Source organism: Lepidochelys kempii, chromosome 5, assembly GCF_965140265.1.
Source record: "Lepidochelys kempii isolate rLepKem1 chromosome 5, rLepKem1.hap2, whole genome shotgun sequence".
NCBI classification, from domain to species: Eukaryota; Metazoa; Chordata; order Testudines; family Cheloniidae; genus Lepidochelys; species Lepidochelys kempii.
In genome coordinates this window covers 2,581,622-2,602,027 of record NC_133260.1, presented here as the reverse complement: position 1 = coordinate 2,602,027, position 20,406 = coordinate 2,581,622, and the positions used below count along the sequence as shown (strand labels likewise).

Sequence of the window (20,406 nt, the reverse complement as noted above, 5' to 3'; positions counted from 1 at the left end):
CCCATGCAAGTCCCACTAGTCTGCAGCTGCAGCCTGGCGGAAACTGCTCATGCAAACTGGACACTCGCTCTTGGCACACAGTTCTGAAAGTTCACTGGACAGGTCTCAACACCTAAATTTAAGGTACGAGAATTTGGAGCTTACTACAAGTTAAGGGATGAACCTGTCTGAAGTGACCAGCTACTAGAGATGGTCTTTAAAGCACCCTCAAGGTTTCCAGTGGAATTTTGTTTAATAGTAAATGGCTACTTCAGACAGAGGCTTGCCTTAGCTATCATTACAGCATTTTGCAATTTCTGCTGTTGATAACCCTGCAGCACGAAGTGTGATACCAAATGCTGGAAGCCAGGAATGAGTTTCCCATGAGCTCTGAAGAGATGAGTCAGCAAGTTGTTAATCAGACCTACAAAGTTATTGGGCACATGCTAATGTCTAATCAATCATGTCACAGCCCTAACCGGGGAACACTCCAGTACCACCTGTAACAAAGCACTGGATGCGCCAACAAAAAGGCAGCAAAACTCAGTTACCGAATCGCCTGAGTGCAGGGTCAATGCTGTTAGGTCTGTTGGTAGCTGCCATAACAATCACATGTGCTCTCTGTTTCAGGCCATCCATAAGAGTCAGCAGCTGCGACACTATGCGACGTTCCACCTCTCCATGGGTCTACAGAGAGACGAAACAGCAGATTAGCAAGAGACCCAACAGAAGCAGGTCAGCAACACTGCCTGACGTTAGTGAAATCCTCAAGCTCGAAGGAAACCTGCTGTTCTGTGCCAGCCCCAGTCTTCGGATTCTTCCCAACTCAGATCAAAACCCAAGCACTCGGCTAGCGTGATGCATCTACACTGCATCTACACTCAAGTCCTGGTGCTAACAGGCTGTAGGAACGCAGGAGTGGGACTCCTTGTTTACCTTCTCTCTCTTCGGAGCAATGGCATCCAGCTCATCGATGAAGATGATGGCAGGCGCATTTTTTTCAGCTTCCTCAAAAGCTTTCCTCAGATTGCTCTCAGACTCACCAGCCAACTTGCTCATGATCTCAGGACCTGGAAAACAGCAGCAAGATGACAGGGTTTGGGGAAACAAGTAACCAACAGGACCTGTGACTGAGCGGCTCATTGCTAAGAGCAAAAGTTACATTTCTACCTGCAAAGGAACGTGCATTTCGAAAGAGAACTGGGAACGGCCAGGGCCAGAATCCACAGCAGCAGCAAAGCTGCGTTCTAACACCAGCCCGGAGAGTCTCCAAACCAGCTACCTACATCCAGTTAGAACGACCGAGCCACCTTCGGTCTTCCCTTCTGCTCAGCCTCTTCCTTTCCTGAGGACTCATCGGGTCACTGCACATTGCGGGCATCAATTCGGACTTGAAAGAGCCGCGACCAAATTACACAGTAAAGAATTCAGAGAGAGCCATATACTACAGTTGCCTTTTGTTTGTGGGGTTTGCAGTACACGGGTAATACAAGTCAGCTTTCCAGACTAGCTCCTCTGCGGACGGTCTGAAGAGACTTCAGTAAGGACAGACCTTTTGTAAGCATGTGAATTCCAGAAGGAAGAAAAGTACCCCCCTGAGGAGGGCAGGGAGGGGATAAGAGATCTCCTACAACAGGCAATGACAAGTGTTACTGACTCACTCTATTAAAGTTCTTTTTGACTGCACCCACCATTGTGGCAATGGAACCCCAGGACTGAACGTTCTTTACAGGATCTGAGGGGAACTGACAGCCGTGACTAGAGCCAGTACTCATGTAGGCTTCCCCTGTGCAGCTCTGTGGATGCACCCAGATCCTGCCCTAGAGCACCCTCTGTTACTGCAGTTTGGGTACTCCCATTCAAAGACAAAGTCATTACCTACTATGTAGTTACTCTGCGATGCAATGGGAGCTCAAGCCTCTAGAGGAAGAGCTAGCGCATTACCCACAATGTCCTCCAGCCCCTGCAAACTAGGGTCACTCTAAAGATGCTGAGCTTGCCAACTCCAGACACTGGTCACTCTTATACTGCGTGGTCCATTTGGCTGCTTTCACCCTCCCAGGTCAAAGTCTGATGCAATCTGACCAAAATCGAAAGAAAAAGCAGTTTCTAAGCACATATCCCCAGTCCCCGAAACACTAAGTATGACGTGCGGCACAAGGCTGAGCAAACAGAAAAACATTATAGTAACCTGGCCATTGCTGGCTATATCCTATACGCCCCAGGTCATTCTGACCCAGCCCTTTGGCAATCCCATGAAGGGGTTAATAAGGAGTTTTGATCCTGTTGTTAGATTGTGAGTCTCACATACTACCCTTGGGAAAGCTCCTTCCAGCTGGTATGAAGTGAAGCAAGAACAGCTCTCCTCCTCCACTTGTAGGGAGCTCCCCATGCCAAGAATGACCATAGAGGGCTCTCCACTACAGACCAGCCGGTAGCATTACCCCTTCACGAATGAAACATGCTGGCATAGGCTGAAACTCTTCGCTGATGTATTTTCTAACCAGATGTGTCAACCCACAACCTCCACACTCCCCCTCAGCAGACGAAAGAATCTAGGTCCTAGATCTGAACACATCTTTACAACTCTTCTGGTCTATGAGGAGACTATAGTTTACTCCACGCTGACACTAGAGAGGTTTTCACAAGGATAGGCTGCAAAAGGCCCAGAGGCATGCTTGAAACTGGTCAGGAAAGACTTAAAAAGAAGGTGGCTCCACTCAGCTGAGGGTAGTTTACAAACAGCATTGATGCCTTCTGTCCCCATGAGCTAGATGCACATTTCAAATGAGTGCTTAAAAGGGATTTGGGGCACAAGGAATTCATGCAACTTACCATTGATCAGAAAGAAGAAAGCTCCAGTTTCGTTAGCCACTGCACGTGCAATCAGGGTCTTGCCGGTACCAGGCGGGCCGTACAGCAGGATTCCACGGGGAGGCTGGGGACAAGGAATCATAGAATATCAGGGTTGGAAGGAACCCCAGAAGGTCATCTAGTCCAACCCCCTGCTCGAAGCAGGACCGATCCCCAATTAAATCATCCCAGCCAGGGCTTTGTCAAGCCTGACCTTAAAAACCTCTAAGGAAGGAGATTCTACCACCTCCCTAGGTAACGCATTCCAGTGTTTCACCACCCTCTTAGTGAAAAAGTTTTTCCTAATATCCAATCTAAACCTCCCCCACTGCAACTTGAGACCATTACTCCTCGTTCTGTCATCTGCTACCATTGAGAACAGTCTAGAGCCATCCTCTTTGGAACCCCCTTTCAGGTAGTTGAAAGCAGCTATCAAATCCCCCCTCATTCTTCTCTTCTGCAGGCTAAACAATCCCAGCTCCCTCAGCCTCTCCTCATAACTCATGTGTTCCAGTCCCCTCATCATTTTTGTTGCCCTTCGCTGGACTCTCTCCAATTTATCCACATCCTTCTTGAAGTGTGGGGCCCAAAACTGGACACAGTACTCCAGATGAGGCCTCACCAATGTCGAATAGAGGGGAACGATCACGTCCCTCGATCTGCTCGCTATGCCCCTACTTATACATCCCAAAATGCCATTGGCCTTCTTGGCAACAAGGGCACACTGCTGACTCAAAGGAGCAGGGCCTTTGTTCGCACATTAATTTTAAATGACAATGTAGGGTCCTAATGAACCTGAAGAGAATCTGAACAGCGCATTCACTCCAAAGCTCTGGTGCAAGTTCAGGCAGCAACGATCAGTCTTATCAACGCTGCTAACGTCTTTCTGCAGTACACGGAAACTAGAACTATCCAACTGGTGGCAGGGCTGTTCCAAAGCGAGGCTCTGCTCTTCACATCACTGTCTCTCCAGACAAGCACTGTGCAATAGACCATGGCTTCTAGCTTTTCATTCCGCACCCACCAGAGTGGTAGCCTGAACACCTAGGCTAGCAGTGGGACTCCTGAGGTCACCAAGAAAGGTCACGGGTTACTTCCCCCGGGCACCAAGCACACTCCCAACTTCTTGCTGGACCAAGAAGGAAGATCCCAGCAGAGCTTCAAGCACTGAGCTAGGCTGATCATTCATGTGGCACTTGCAGAGATTAGCAGGTTGACCCTTACCTTCACACCTATGGCCTTGAAAAGTGCAGGGTGTCTGAGCGGAAGCTCCACCATCTCCTTGATCTGGGCCAGCTGCTTCCGGCAGCCTCCAATGTCATCATAGCCCACTTCATTCAGGGACTCTTCCTCATCCTGCCAGCAGGGAAAGTCATTAGTGCACAAGGGAAACAAGAGACTTAGTTTAACACTCTCCTCAGTCAAGCAGGACCTGGGAGCCCTTAGGCACTGGAGAAAGCAGTGGGGATCCCCACAGGACTTTTCTTTTCCTCCAACTGGATTACAGAAGAGCACAGGCCACTGGCCGTAGCACAAAACTGGGAACCAGTCCTAATGGATTTGCCTGTGGCCTTGGGCCAGTCACAGCGTCTCAGCATTAATCTCCTCAGCTGTAAAATGGTGAGGTGCTGAGAGGGGCAATGTTTGTAACTCCCTTCAGAGAGCGAAAAGGGTATGTCACTGCTAAGCAGTATTCATCTCAAGGTATAATCATGGCATGACCACAAACCTAGCTTCTTGAGTAACCTACCTAACTGTGCAGTGGAGACCGTTGACTGACAGCCCGTGATGTGGCTACACAGGAGCTCCAGCAAATTTAAAAGTGAAATTTGAATGGTTTCAAAATACCTCCCACCACCTAGCAGCTGTTAAGGGAGCAGGGATGCTGCCAGGGTCTCTCTTCCCTTTCAATGTCCTTCCCAGAATTAGATCCACATGCCAGTACTTTGCCTCCTACCACATACAATACATTTCAGGCTTGTGAGGGAGTTGGTTCGCACCAAGCAACAGACTATGATGCTAGCCCCAAAGACTATTCTAGCTCTTATGCCATGTCCATCACTGTGGGATCCAAATGCCTTGGCATCATTGCACCTGATGCGTCACAACACTAAGAGCATATCACCAACTAGCAAAACTGAACTCTTTACAGTAAGTTCCTACATGACATCAAGGACCATTTATGGGACTGTTTCCACTCTTGGCACAGTTCAGAGCTGAGTGGCTCTGGCACAAGCTAAAGGCCTGGTTGAAGATCCACAGTTTACTGGCTGAGTGAAGTGACACCTAACGCTCAACTCAATGGCATGTCTCTGTCTGCCACTTGAAGAACATGTCCAATTTCAGGAACGGTCTACGCACCAGTGGGAAGAACCTTACTGCTTGTGGTGACAGTCAGAAAAGCAGCAGCAAATGGGTACTGTCAAGGGGAAGCTGATATGAAACTGATAAAACAAAGCAAAGTAGCTTAAACAAGTTAATCAAATGTAGGCTTAGTGGCAGTTTCTTGTAAAAAAGCTCTAAGTTCAGGGATGAAGGCTGTATTCCTGCCCCTCCCACCATCTGGGTCTGCATAAGTACCAAAGCATGCAACCCTCTAGTATTGCTAACCTGGCGATGAAATTAGGCAGGGAAGCCCAACGTCAGGGATTAGCTATAGTTTAAGGAATTAGGCAGATGCATTTCAGTCAAGCCATTCAAAGCACCTCGGCTAACAGGCAGTTACACCACATAGGAGGCTCTTATTTTAGGACTGACTCACACACAGTATGGAAGGTAAAGATACCAAACTCTGCAGAAAGTTCAAAGCCAGTTCTAGCTAATGCTGTCAGTGTAACATTCAAACCCCACAGTGTTAGTGGCAGCATTCCAGGTCTTGTGGCTATTCAGAGATCTGTACTCAGCCGCAGTTATTTACAGTAATGTGAATGGTTTCCAGCAGATAGCTAGGTGAGTGGCTGCAGACACTGTCAGCTGTATGGGCTCACACTCTAGATTCTCCAACATGAGACTTCAAAGGCACTTGTGCCTAATGAAAGGTAGGGACCATATGCCTAGTACCTTCAGTGTTTCCTACCCTAAATGCAGAATGGCCAACCCGAGACACCGTATAGTGGCCTGATTTGCAGGAAGTGCTCTCCAAAAATCAGCCCCCTCTAGGTATCCCAAATTGGGCACCCAAAAAACAAAAGAATGAACAAACAAAAACAACCAGACACTTTTCTAAGTCTTTTCTAATGTCCACATCCACTCCTTTTCCTGACAGGAAAAGAGTTGAGTTTGGTCAGCCAAATCATATACATTATCTGCTACAGACCATAGGAACTGCAGGAACAGACCACAAGATAGGTGAGGTAACATCTTTGATTGGACCAACCTCTGTTGGTAAATGAGACAAGCTTTCGAGCTTACACAAAGATCTTCTTCAGGTCTGGGAAAGGGACTCAAGCCTGGTCTATGCTAGGAAGTTAAGTTGGAATATCTGCGTTGCTCAGGGGTGTGAAAAATCCACAACCGTGAGCAACACAATTAAACCGACCTAACCCCTGGTGTAGACAGTGTTAGGTCGACAGGACAATTCTCTTATCAACCTAGCTACTGCCTCTCGGGGAGATGGATTACCTACACTGACATGAGAACCCCTCCCGTTGGCATAGGCGGCGTCTGCACTGAAGTGTGCAGCATTTTAAGTGTAGACAAGCCCAAAGAGTGTCATAGCTAAACATAAGGTGGAACAAATCGTTTAGTACAAGTAATTGACACATGCTATAAGAGACCATTCAAGATGAAGTGGTCTGTTACACCTCTGCAGTCATAGGACAAAACAAGAGGGTTAGTGGATTACAGATTGTTGTCTTAAGCCATAAATCCGGTCTCTTTTTTAAATCCGTGATCTGTAGTGTCTAGCAAAGTTATGAATTTAAGCTTCCAGAACAGAGACCATTGTATGACAATGGTTAATATTAGATGCTCCAAAGGGAAGTGTGAAATCTGCACAGCAAGCACACAGAGACACCCCAGAAATAGATTCCCTTCTGCAAGAAGGGTACTGTGGGAGAAACCAGGTGCTGGGGCTCAGCTTACCTCTCGTTTGATGGGCTCCCCTTCACAGTGGATCACTGTATCTGGAGCCACTATACAATAAGGGCTTGGGTCTGTCTCCACCACTTTGAACTCCACAGCACGCATCCCTCCACGCACAAGGAAGATGTCACCTGGAAAAACCATCACATTTCAATGACCTGCAGTTACCAGAGCATGTACAATGTCAGAGTCCTCATGCTACCAGAGAGGCCCAATGGGACAGACTGCATGTACTTGGTAATAAAAAGAGGTGCCCGTAGCTGCCATTTACCAATGCTGTCCGTGTTTATTCCAAACACGGCATTTACTGTAACTGTCAGCGTGTCAAACCGCCTCTCGTGTGGTTAACGTTTCCAAAACTTTGATCAGGAATAATGTCAACAGCTGTGAGGAGAGAAGAGTTCTCCACTCAGAAGATAGTGAAATAACCTGCACAGGTAAGACCTGGACTATAGAGTTGCCAATGCCTTCCTGGGGGAGGCTTCACCAACACCACGTAAGTCAGGGTGCAAACAGCATCATGCTTGCTCTCAAAGTGAGTGACTACAGATCCCCAGTACAGGCCGCCTGGCCTTCCCACAGGTGGCACAGGAACTGCAGATCTGAGAGGAAGGGAGTGCTATACTGGGAATCAGACCCAGAAAGGAAATCGGCCAAACTGACCAGCTAGTAGTGGGATGAGAGAAAGCCCAACGCCAAAACTACAATGCAGTGGCCAGAAGAAACCAATTCAATGAGCCCCATCCTCAGTGCACAGTAACTAAGCCCTGGTCTACACTAGGACTTTAGGTCGAATTTAGCAGCATTAAATCGATGAAAACCTGCACCCGTCCACACGATGAAGCCCTTTATTTCGACTTAAAGGGCTCTTAAAATCGATTTCCTTACTCCACCCCTGACAAGTGGATTAGCGCTTAAATCGGCCTTGCCGGGTCGAATTTGGGGTACTGTGGACACAATTCGAGGTATTGGCCTCCGGGAGCTATCCCAGAGTGCTCCATTGTGACCGCTCTGGACAGCACTCTCAACTCAGATGCACGATTGTTTTCCGTTGCTCTGACGCAGGGAGGGGCGACTGAGGACACGGCTTACAGGGTTGGCTTCAGGGAGCTAAAATCAACAAAGGGGGTGGCTTTACATCAAGGAGTATTTCAGGCAGGACTTCACGGAGGGTTCCAATAAGAAATGGTGCACCTAAGTTATTGTTCTTATTGGAACAAGGAGGTTAGCCTGGCCTCTGATTGATACATGGCTAGATTTACCTCGCTGCACCTTCTCTGTGAGTGACTGCAGTGTGACCTAGAGGAATGAGTCCCCTAGACAGGGGAGGGGGGGAAGCAAATGAGTACAACACAAGTCTGGTCTATTTCTTGTTTTGATCCACTCCATCTATCTTTTACATCTTTGGCTGGCAGCAGACGGTGCAGAAGGACTGCATGCCATCCACATCTCATGGCTGCTCGGCAGAAGATGGTCCAGTACGACTGCTAGCCATCCTTATCTCTTGCCTGCCTGGCAGAAGATGGTACAGTACGACTGCTAGCAATCCGTATCGCCTGCCTGCTCACCATAAGACAGTTCAATAGAACTGACTGCAGGACTAAAGAGAATGACCTGGTCAAGTCACTCCAAATTTAGTCCCTGCGCCCATGTCTGCCCAGGCGCTCCCAGCCGATGTGGCCAGGAGCACCTCGGACACGACGAGGATGGCTACCAGTCGTATTGCACCGTCTGCTGCCAGAAAGCAATGGGTTGCTGCTACTGTGTAGCAATGCCGTACCGCGTCTGCCAGCACCCACGAGACATACGGTGACGGTTACCTGAGCAGGCTGCATGCTTGCCGTGGTATGGCGTCTGCACAGGTAATTCAGGAAAAAAGGTGCAAAACGATTGTCTGCCCTTCCTTTTACGGAGGGAGGGAGGGAGGGAAGGGGGGCCTGACGATATGTACCCAGAACCACCCGCGACAATGTTTTAGCCCCATCAGGCATTGGGATCTCAACCCAGAATTTCAATGGGCAGCGGAGACTGCGGGAACTGTGGGATAGCTATCCACAGTGCAACGCTCCGGAAGTCGACTCTAGCCTCGGTACTGTGGAAGCACTCCGTCGAGTTAATGCACTTAGAGCATTTTCTGTGGGGACACACACACTTGAATATATAAAACCGATTTCTAAAAAAACGACTTCTATAAATTCGACCTTATTCCGTAGTGTAGACATACACTTGCAGAGGAAGAGGGGAGGAAAAGAAGGTCATTCCAACCAATTCTCCCTTACTTTTTTTCCCTGTGTGCAAAACAAGTGACTGCCAGAATTCAAATTTCAAACCTGGGAGTGCAGCCTATCCACTCATCTCCTGTCTCTCCTCTCACTTTCCCTTCCTCTCCCCATCTTCACTCCGTGGGAGTTTGAGAGATAGTATGGTATCTAGACGGCCTTCCCCTCCCATCACCAAGCTGTCAGCACTGGCCTGGGGAGGGGGGACTCTTAGCCAGCAGCACCAGAAGTAGGCAGGGGAAGTGGGAAGTTCTGAATCCCAGAGCAGGACAATTCCCCATACAAAAGGCACTTAGCTCTGTGTAGTGCCTACCACAGGGGAGAAAACCTGACTGGCCAGATACCTTAGTTTGACATATTCCCTTCTCTGATCCCTTGGCTTGATTACAAGATGAGACGGGACCACTGTGATCATCTAGTGCAGCGGTTCTCTAACTTCATTGCACTACAACCCCCTGCTGACAACAAAAATTACTACATGACCCCAGCAGCCAGGACTGAAGCCTGAGCCTGCCCAATCCCGCTGCCCTGGGTGGAGGAGGGGAAAACCCCAAGTCCCACCACCCTGGACGGAGGGCAAAGCCCAAGGGCTTCAGACCCAGGTGGGGGGCCTGTAACCTGATCCCAGCCACCTAGGGCTGAAGCCCTTGGGCTTCAGCCCTAGATGGGGGAAGGCTTCGGCTTTGGCCCTGGGGCACAGGAAGTCTAACGTCAGCCCTGGCGACCCCATTGGGGTCCCGACCTAGGTTGAGAACCGCTGATCTAGTCTGACCTCCTTTATAACATCAGCCCTAGGACTTCCCTAAATTAATTCATATTTGAGCTAAAGCAGAGCTTTTAGAAAAACATCCAATCTTGATTTAAAAATTGCTTGTGGTGGAGAATCCACCACAACCCTCGGTCAGTTGTTCCAATGGTTAATTACCCTCACTGTTAAACATGTGCACCTTATTTCTAGTCTGAATTTGTTTGGCTTCAACTTCCAGCCATTAGCTCTTGTTCTGCCTTTGTCTGCTAGATTGAAGAGCCATCTATTGTCAAGTTTCTGTTCCCCATGAAGGAACTTCCCTGTTATCCATCCCAGGGTCACATTAACCCTCTGGACCAGCGCTGCACCAGGAGTTGATGTTCAGATGATTATCCACCACGAACGCCAATTCTTTTGCACAACTACTTGCTTTCCAGGGTAGAGCCCCCCATGCTGCACGTCTGACCTGTGATCTTTGGTCTTCGACGCACAACGTTAGATTTGGTCAGACTGAAGCACTTACTGTTTGCTAATGCCCAGCTTCCCAAGAGATTCAGATCTCGCTGTTTCACTGACTGGAGGTACGTCTACACTGCAAAAAACCCCCACAGCTGGAACATGCCAGCTGACTCAGGCACCCAGGGCTCGGACTGCCCGGCTGTTTCATTGCAGTACAGACTTTCGAGTTCGGACTGCAGCCCACCTCGCAGGGTCCTACAGCCCAACCCCAGAAGTTTGCACTGCAATTAAACCGTGCCTTAGTCTGAGCCAGCTGGCATGGGCCTGCTGCGAGTGTCTAATTGCAGTGTAGACATACCCGTAGTCACAAAGACACCAGTCAGACTCAAGCTACCCTAATGCCATGTACAGACCCAGGCAAGTTTCTGGAGCTCTTCTCCTTATGGTCTGTCTCATTACAAAGTGTGTCACAATCTTTCACCTTTCCCCCTGATTTTAGGGGTAGGTGTCATTACCTTTTCTGATTGGTCTATATGCTTCCAGGAAGTATGGTTTGAGGTAGACCTCAAACAGATTCCCTGTGATTCCTTCCACTGTGTCATCAATCGGTAACACATGTATGCGTTTGCCATACTTCACATCTGGGCAGGGCTGGATGCTGAAACACAAGCAGATTCCGGTAAGCTACAACTCATTTCATTCTTATACACAAAGCAAGGAAAGGCAGGCACAAAATACAGGGACTCCCAATGCCAGGATGAAAACCCCAGGGTGCATCCACCCTGCTCTGTGAGTATGTGAAGAGCTCCCCTGACACCCACCCTATGGCTTGTCCTTCACTCTGCTCATTTTCCTCTGTTCTTCTCCACCCTTCCCACTATGACTGCTGGAAAAGAGCAACTTCCCACTCTTGCTCCCAAACCTTGTTCTCTCAGAGCCTCCTTCCCAAGCAGCAGAGTGAAGTGGACAAGTATCTGTCCACCTCCCCAGTTCTTACCTAGTGCATTCTGGGCAGCTGGAAGACTCAACAGCTACTTTTCATTTTAACAAGCAGCTGCTGCTGGCAAGGCTGTAAAGGGGGCAGAGAAAATCCCTCTCTTCCTGACTGCAACACCAGAAAACTGAGCTCCAGCTCCTAATCACTTTGGCAAAAGCTACTGAGCAGTTGTGAAACTAAGATCTCACTAGAATCAGCAAGTGACAAAAGACGTGTCAATTTCACTTAGAAGAAGCTTGCACCTAGAGTGTGTCCTACTGTTCACCTGAGTGTTTTCAAGTCTTGCTTTGCACAGCGCCCTTTATATACCATGTTAGCTAATGTTTTATAGAGAAGGAATTAAGTTGAAGAGTAAAGGAAGAGACCAAGTGGCCCAGAGGCAGGAGGAATTCAGAGACTAAGAATGGAAGTGTGATAAAGACAGGAATCAGGATTTCAGCAGAGGCAAGGCCACAGTAAGAAATGCAACAGGAAATTTACAGCCAAAGGAGATAAGCAAGGACAAGTCTGAGGCCAAGGAGGATTCAGCGATTTCTGGCCTCTGGGACCAAGTGAAGTGATTGTGGGTTTGGAATGAAATCTCAAGAGGCGGCACCGGACAGAGACCTAGGTAGAGATAAATGGACGAAAGGAGAGATGATTAGCTGCTGAGAGACAGAGGATTTAGAAAAGATTATTTGAAATTTTAGGAGGTAAGAGATGAATGATCTAGGAGAGAAGATACTTGGTTATGAAGAACAGTCACGTCATAAGTAATTGTCATAAGTAACTGTTACAGCTGTAAACATCAGCTATGTACTCTACTCAAGCCCATCTTTACTTTCAATCTAGTATCATAGCTTCACAGCCTGATCAGCTCAGATTTCACCTTTTCCCATGTGCTGTTCAAAGCTTGCCACTTTGGGGTACTCCATTAGAAAGCACCTCAGTCCTCTACAAAGATACCAAAAAATATATTTTGCAGAGTCCGAAGAATCTACTAGATCTCACTCCTGAAAATCCTGTGCAAGCAACAGGAGCCTCAGATGCCCACCCAACAACATTTGGGGAGTGCTGGATTAGGAGCCAACTCAGTTGCAGCAGCAGCTGACCCTCCACAACTTGTGCACACAAAAGGACATTGCTGTGATTTAGAGCCATTTACAGGTTTTCCCTCGGTTAAATAATCTAGTTCACCTCCCTCAAGTCAATGCAAGGCTGTTCCCTATGATGCATGTTAGAGTGCTAACTCACTCTGCTTTTTAGAAGTCTCAAGCAACAGGACTCCCACAACACGTTTGCATGAGTTGCTAACCCCTCAGATTAAAACGGAAAGGATCTTTATATTCTAACCGTTCATTGCTTATGCTATTTGATTGTTTCACTTTTCACTCCGCTTTGACTATGAAAACAGATTAGTCACTTTTACTTTTCCAAACAGTATCAACTTCTGCTTCTCATGCAAAAGTTCAATGACTAAGCTACAGACACTATGGGGAAACACAATATCCCTTTCCACTGAAATGGCCATTACCATTTCTACTAATAATCAGACTGTGAAAAGACATAAGCTTAAACTATGCAACAGTCAAACGGAACATTTCAGGAGAAGAGAGATCTGTGATGTGGGGTGGGATTTTCAAAGATAGCTAAGAGATTTAGTGATGGAACTTGTGTTCCTAAATCACCTGAGCTCTTTTGAAAACCCCTCTTGTAGTCCACAGAACATAGTTCCCCTGCACAGGTCTTAGGAATAGTCATATAGCTAGCAGTGCATTTTAGATTCCAGCTACAGGACATTATCTTTTAAGAGGCACTGCTTCTTAGAACTACCCTGAAAGGTAACTCAACACTTGCTACAATCCCAATCTCCATTACTGACTGAATTAGTTCAGAGCCAGCTAAACAAATCCAGGAAGATGCATCAAGCTAGCAAAGCAGACCCCACCTGATCACATCACCAAGGCGCACTCTCAGATTGTTACGAACAACCCTGTTCATGCGAATCTTCTCATCTGAGCAGGTATCATCTGACAGGACAATGCAGACTGCTTCTCTCCTCTTCTTTCCTTTTAGCAGAACTGTGTCTCCTCTGAACAGCTGCAATTCATCCATTTTTGCCTGTGAACAGTGACAGAATTAGACCATGCATTTGACAAGGCCAGAATGTAACTGTTTGGAAGACAGCAACAACCTGACCCCAAAGTGCTTCATCTTGGTAACAGTAGTGTTGAGTGAGCCATGAAGAGATATGGGATCCCACAACTGCCTATCCTGGAGCAAGGGCAAGGCCTCCTGCTCGAATACTAGCATCATTAGAGAACCATGATAATTGCTCAGAAGTCTTACAAGCAAGAGATCCATAAGAAACCATTTTCACCCATCACAGCCCATCTGCTGTTTCCTCATGGCTTTCTATATAATCTTTACATTCATATAGCATGTTCAACAATGGCCTACTACCGAGTTTCAGGGTGAAAGACACTGGAGGTTTGCATATTAACTACACTGTTCTTAACGTTACTTGAGACATACCTGGGACAGTGATACGACACTGTTGTCCTCATTGATGGCTTCATCGACAATTAACCGATTGGGCCTGTTCTTCTGCTTTAGAATTGCGGTAGATAAGTCGTCCGCTTTAGAACTGGAAAGAAACAGAACTGCTGAGTCTGGATAATACTGGTTTCAGAGTAACAGCCGTGTTAGTCTGTATTCGCAAAAAGAAAAGGAGTACTTGTGGCACCTTAGAGACTAACCAATTTATTTGAGCATGAGCTTTCGTGAGCTACAGCTCACTTCATCGGATGCATACCGTGGAAACTGCAGAAGACATTATATACACAGAGACCATGAAACAATACCTCCTCCCACCCCACTCTCCTGCTGGTAATAGCTTATCTAAAGTGATTACTCTCCTTACAATGTGTATGATAATCAAGTTGGGCCAGCACAAATCCAGGTTTTCTCACCGTCCGCCCCCCGCCCCAAACTCACTCTCCTGCTGGTAATAGCCCATCCAAAGTGACCACTCTCTTTACAATGTGTATGAAAATCAATATGGGCCATTTCCAGCACAAATCCAGGTTTTCTCCCCCGCCCCACAAAAACACACACACACACACACACTCAAACTCACTCTCCTGCTGGTAACAGCTTATCCAAAGTGACCACTCTCCCTACAATGATAATCAAGGTGGGCCATTTCCAGCACAAATCCAGGTTCTCTCACCCCCTCCCCCCAATCCCCCCTCCCCCCCACCCACAAACTCACTCTCCTGCTGGCAATAGCTCATCCAAACTGACCACTCTCCTTACAATGTGTATGATAATCAAGGTGGGCCATTTCCAGCATAAATCCAAGTTTAACCAGAATGTCGGGGAGGGGGTTAGGAAAAAACAAGGGGAAATAGGCTACCTTGCATAATGACTTAGCCACTCCCAATCTCTATTTAAGCTTAAATTAATAGTATCCAATTTGCAAATGAATTCCAATTCAGCAGTTTCTCGCTGGAGTCTGGATTTGAAGTTTTTTTGTTGTAAGATAGCGACCTTCATGTCTGTAATTGCATGACCAGAGAGATTGAAGTGTTCTCCGACTGGTTTATGAATGTTATAATTCTTGACATCTGATTTGTGTCCATTTATTCTATTTAATACTGCTCCTCCCTTTGTGGGCAAACCCTGCTTTGGTCACCATTGTCCACACACATTAAAAACTTCCTTGGCTACCTTTTCTTTTACAAACTAAACCTGTCTGAAAGACAAAATACAATTATCTTGTTGAGTGAAACTGGTTCAGTTCTACATGGAGAGCAAAGTGAGAGGGCAGAATTATGTTCTGTAAGAAAGCGATTTTAGCTAATTTGGTAGCTTTGAACTAAAATAGCTATGAAGATATTTATGAAAAACAGGACCATCAAGATGTTCCTTCCTGGAATGTCTCTTGCCTAAAAACAAAGACACAGTATCAAGACAATCACCAGCACTCATATGCAAATTGTGGTCTTATCAATCCCACAGAAAGGGCCAGGAGGGTGGACTCTCTCTGATTACAAATCCCAGACTACACACAAGCAGCTACAGGACAATGTTACAGTTCCCCAATTCAAATGAGTTTAGCCTACTGAGGTCTGTCAGGTAAAACTAACAAACCTAATCAAGTTGATGAATAGTTTTAAGCAGGGGTGGGCAAACTACAGCCTGCCAGCTGTTTTAAGATGGCCCCCTGAGCTCCTGCTGGGGAGTGGGGTCTGGGGCTTGCCATGCTCTGGCGCTCCAGCTGGGGCGCAGGGTCGGGGGCCGCTACATGTGGCTCCTGGAAGCAGTGGCATGGTACTCCTCCGGTTCCTACATGTCGGGGCAGCCAGGGGGCTCTGCTCTGCATGCAGCCCCTGCTCCAAGCGCTGCTCCCGCAGCTCCCATTGGCCAGGAACCACAGCCAATGGGAGCTGCAGGGGTGGTGCCTGCAGGCGGGGCAGTGTGCAGAGCTGCCTGGCCGCACCTCCGGCAAAGAAAGGATATGCCGCTACTTCCGGGAGCCACTTGAGGTAAGTGCCGCGTGGAGCCTGCCCCCCGAGCCACGCCCCAACTGCATATCCCAGCCCTGGTCCCCCTCCCACCCTCCAACCCCCTCAATCCCAGCCTGCATCACCCTCTTGCACCCCAAATTCCTCATCCCCACCCCAGAGCCCACACCCCAACCCCCTGCCCTGATCCCACTCCCGCCCTCCACTCCCCTCAGTCCCAGCCCAGAGCCCCCTCCTACACTCCTCATCCCCAGCCTGGAGCCCACACCTCACCCCACCCCATCATCCCACTCCCCCGCCTGGAGCCCCCTCCCGCACACTGAACTCCTTATTTCTGGCCCCAACCCCCCACAACCAGAGCCCACCCCCCCAATTCTGTGAGCATTCATGGCCCACCATACAATTTCTATTCCCAGATGTGGCCCTTGGGCCAAAAAGTTTGCCCACCCCTAGTTTTAAGTGTCCATGAAAACAGTTTTGTTTGGATGTAAATATTTCCCTGCAGCATTCAAACACAGAACATTGCAGCTTTATGCTAATACACACCAAGAAATGAAACTGATCGTTTGGGCAATGAAAATAAACTGAGTAAACTGAAGAGCAAAAAATGCTGAGAAGGTACATTTTCAACATCTAACATACTAAGCAAAAGTTTTAGGTTGTTTTTTAAAGTAAGATTTTGGCTCAGTGATCATTTAAGAGCTTGCAGAAGTTGCAAGCTGTTCTGGAACACCATCAGCAGAGCATTTTAACGGCTCCCTTATTAACAGCTGACTGGCACAAGTGGACAGTTTAGACATACCATACGTGAGTGATAAATATTAAGAGCAGGTTGGTTTGGTTCCAACAAAAAGGCAACTCTTAGCTGTATCCTTAGTAATATGCCAGTGTTAACACAGGATGGGAGCAGAGGGGTTCCATTGGACAACACTGATGGTTGCACAATTAGGCTGTATGTAACTCCTTTGGGGGCAACAAACAACCGTTTTCAGAGAGCAAGCCTTGGGGAGGTGGTGAGCAGAGCAAGCAGGTGCAGTGTTCTTCATTAACATTCCTGGGGAATGCTGCCTATGGATGATCAGTTGTTTTGTTTTGCATGTTCACTGAATCTTTAAGAAAAATGTTACAGACATGCACACAAGTGGTAGTACATGCAATGTGAGTTCAGTGTAGTGATGACAGTTTTTGCTGAGCGGACAACTATGCAGCACTTGCCCCTTCCCTGCCACTTCAGAGAAGAGATCACAGGAATAACAAGAGGGCAGCTGCCTTATCTGGGAACTGTTTGGAAATCCAGCTTAAGCACAAGTATGCTGTGACAGACAACCAGTTACAGCTAAGAGGCAAATTCGGAATAACCAGAGAGGCAGTACTGACCTAAAGAAAAACACAAACTCTTGAGTCAGGAAGCATGCATCTTTCCATAGACTTGTGTGGCCCTGGGTAAGTCACTCATCTCTGTATCTGCCTTTCCCCATCTGTAGAATAGGGCTCTCTCTTCCTATCTCATGAGGAAAGGGATTAATGAATGTCCACATAGAGTTCTATACAAGTAAAGTGCTATGTACAATTACCCAGGCAGGCAGTATTTAAAAACCCATAAGCAGCAGAAAGGCTGTGGGTGTGACTGGAGGAGGAACTGATGGGTTCCGACCAAAGCCCAACAAAACAGTCTTGGAAGAGTTCTAAAGGACTCAAAAAGAAAAGGAGTACTTGTGGCACCTTAGAGACTAACCAATTTATTTTAGCATGAGCTTTCGTGAGCTACAGCTCACTTCATCGGATGCATACCGTGGAAACTGCAGAAGACATTATATACACAGAGACCATGAAACAATACCTCCTCCCACCCCACTCTCCTGCTGGTAATAGCTTATCTAAAGTGATCATCAAGTTGGGCCATTTCCAGCACAAATCCAGGTTCTCTCACCCCCCCCCCCCCCCCACACACACACAAACTCACTCTCCTGCTGGCAACAGCTCATCCAAACTGACCACTCTCCTTACAATGTGCATGATAATCAAGGTGGGCCATTTCCAGCATAAATCCAACCATGAGGAAGTAACAGAGCAATATAAGAAACTCGAAACCTGTAAGTCATCAGGCAAGATAGGAGCCTCTGGTGAAACAGTAGGAATATACAAGGAGATGCAAGGACCTTACAAACAGCGCTACTCTTGGAGATTGGAAAGTCATTAACTTAGTGGCCCAGCTTTAAAGCCAAAGGAGACCCTGGACATCAGAAGCTAGAGCATCTTGGCTGTGATACTGAGGGAACTGATGGCAAGTCTAAGAAGTGACTAATACAATGTTTTGCAAAGTAACATATAACCTCAGGAAGTGAAGGCAGCACAGATTCTACAAAACAATAATCATTCCTCCCAAACTCATTACGAGTTTCAAATGTAAATCACACCAACTGGACAAAACCCATCTTTTGATAAGGTTCTTCATACATGACTTAATCATAGAATGATATAATATCAGGGTTGGAACTCAAGAGATCATCTAGTCCAACCCCCTACTCAAAGCAGGACCAATCCCCAACTAAATCATCCCAGCCAGGGCTTTGTCAAGCCTGACCGTAAAAACCTCTGAGGAAGAAGAGTCCATCACCGCCCTGGCTAACCCATTCCAGTGTTTCACCACCCTCCTAGTGAAAGTGTTTCCTAATATCCAACCTAAACCTCCCCCAAGGCAACTTGAGGCCATTACTCCTTGTTCAGTCACCTGGTACCACTGAGAACAGTCTAGATCCATCCTCTTTGGAACCCCCTTTCAGGTAGCTGAAAGTAGCTATCAAATTCCTCCTCATTCTTTTCTTCTGCAGACTAAATAATCCCAGTTCCCTCAGCCTCTCCTCATAAGTCACGTTCTCCAGCCCCCTAATCATTTTTGTTGACCTCTGCTGGACTATTTCCAATTTTTCCACATCCTTCTTGTAGTGTGGGGTCCAAAACTGGACACAGTACTCCAGATGAGGCCTCACCAATGCCGAACAGAGGGGAACGATCACGTCCCTCGATCTGCTGGCAATGCCCCTACTTATACACCCCAAAATGCCATTGGCCTTCTTGGCAACAAGGGCACACTGTTGACTCATATCCAGCTTCCTGTCCACTTTAACCCCTAGGTCCTTTCTGCAGAATTGCTGCCGAGCCACTCGGTCCCTAGTCTGTAGCAGTGCATGGGATTCTTCCATCCTAAGTGCAGGACTCTGCACTTGTCCTTGTTGAACCTCAGATTTCTTTTGGACCAATCTTCTAATTTGTCTAGGGCCCTCTGTATCCTACCCCTACCCTCCAGCGTATCTACCTCTCCTCCCAGTTTAGTGTCATCTGCAAACTTGCTGAGGGTGCCATCCACGCCATCCTCCAGATAGTTAATGAAGATATTGAACAAAACTGGCCCCAGAACCGACCCTCGGGGCACTCCGCTTGATACCAGCTGCCAACTAGACATCGAGCCCTTGATCACTACCCGCTGAGCCCGATGATCTAGCCAACTTTCTATCCACCTTATAGTCCATTCATCGAGCCCATACTTCTTTAACTTGCTGGCAAGAATACTGTGGGAGACCGTGTCAAAAGCTTTGCTAAAGTTAAGGAACAACACGTCCACTGCTTTCCCTTCATCCACAGAGCCAGTTATCTCATCATAGACGGCAATTAGGTTAGTCAGGCATGACTTGCCCTTGGTGAATCCATGCTGACTGCTCCTGATCACTTTCCTCTCCTCTAAGTGCTTCAGAATTGAATCCTTGAGGACCCTGATTTTTCCAGGGACTGAAGTGAGGCTGACTGGCCTGTAGTTCCCCGGACCCTCCTTCTTCTCTTTTTTAAAGATGGGCACTACAATAGCCTTTTTCCAGTCATCTGGGACGTCCCCCGATCGCCATGAGTTTTCAAAGATAATGGCCAATGGCTCTGCAATCACATCTACCAAGGCCTTTAGCACTCTTGGCTGCAGAGCATCCAGCCCCATGGACTTGCGCTCATCCAGCTTAAGAAGTTGAATTAACAGGAAATGGCATTGTGAATTACTGCCTCTGAGGGTGGAGAGGTTAGCAGTGTGAGCCTAGGGGCTGGCAGTAGGTTCAGCTTTGCACATTTATTAGTGAAATGGAGGAGGAAATGGACAGTGAGTTGAAACTATCAGCAAGTTGTTCTGTGAATTAGAAAACTATGGAAAATGGTGAGAAACTTCTGATGGATTTAAACACACTGGGGGAACAAGCAATACAACAGCCGGTGACACCTAGCTTGGGTAAATATAAGTTAATTCACAAGAGCCAAAAGGTCTGTTAAAGAGCTTCAAACTTGCAGGATCCTCAGAGGAAAGAGAGTCTAATGCCGGGGTTCCCAAACTCTGGTACACGTAACCTTGGTGTACACAGGAGAAATTGTGTAAGGGTGGATTTTATTATTTTATTTATTGCAATTTCATAATAAGCTACTCAGAGGAAGCTTTAAAACTCTGTGGGAATTTGTTATATAAAA

General features: G+C 47.3%; 1 protein-coding gene across 1 annotated transcript in view; it reads right to left on the bottom strand.

Annotated features, from left to right (window-relative positions):
- The window catches only part of VCP (valosin containing protein), a 32,842-nt gene that overhangs the window by 8,460 nt on the left and 3,976 nt on the right, over positions 1 to 20,406 (bottom strand). The window contains exons 2-9 of the mRNA XM_073343325.1: positions 13,913 to 14,024; positions 13,326 to 13,498; positions 10,917 to 11,059; positions 6,916 to 7,046; positions 4,057 to 4,188; positions 2,815 to 2,917; positions 916 to 1,049; positions 531 to 666 (exon numbers count right to left, since the gene is read on the bottom strand). Coding sequence (XP_073199426.1) covers positions 531 to 666; positions 916 to 1,049; positions 2,815 to 2,917; positions 4,057 to 4,188; positions 6,916 to 7,046; positions 10,917 to 11,059; positions 13,326 to 13,498; positions 13,913 to 14,024 — 1,064 coding nt within the window. The remainder of the gene's footprint in view (positions 1 to 530; positions 667 to 915; positions 1,050 to 2,814; positions 2,918 to 4,056; positions 4,189 to 6,915; positions 7,047 to 10,916; positions 11,060 to 13,325; positions 13,499 to 13,912; positions 14,025 to 20,406) is intronic.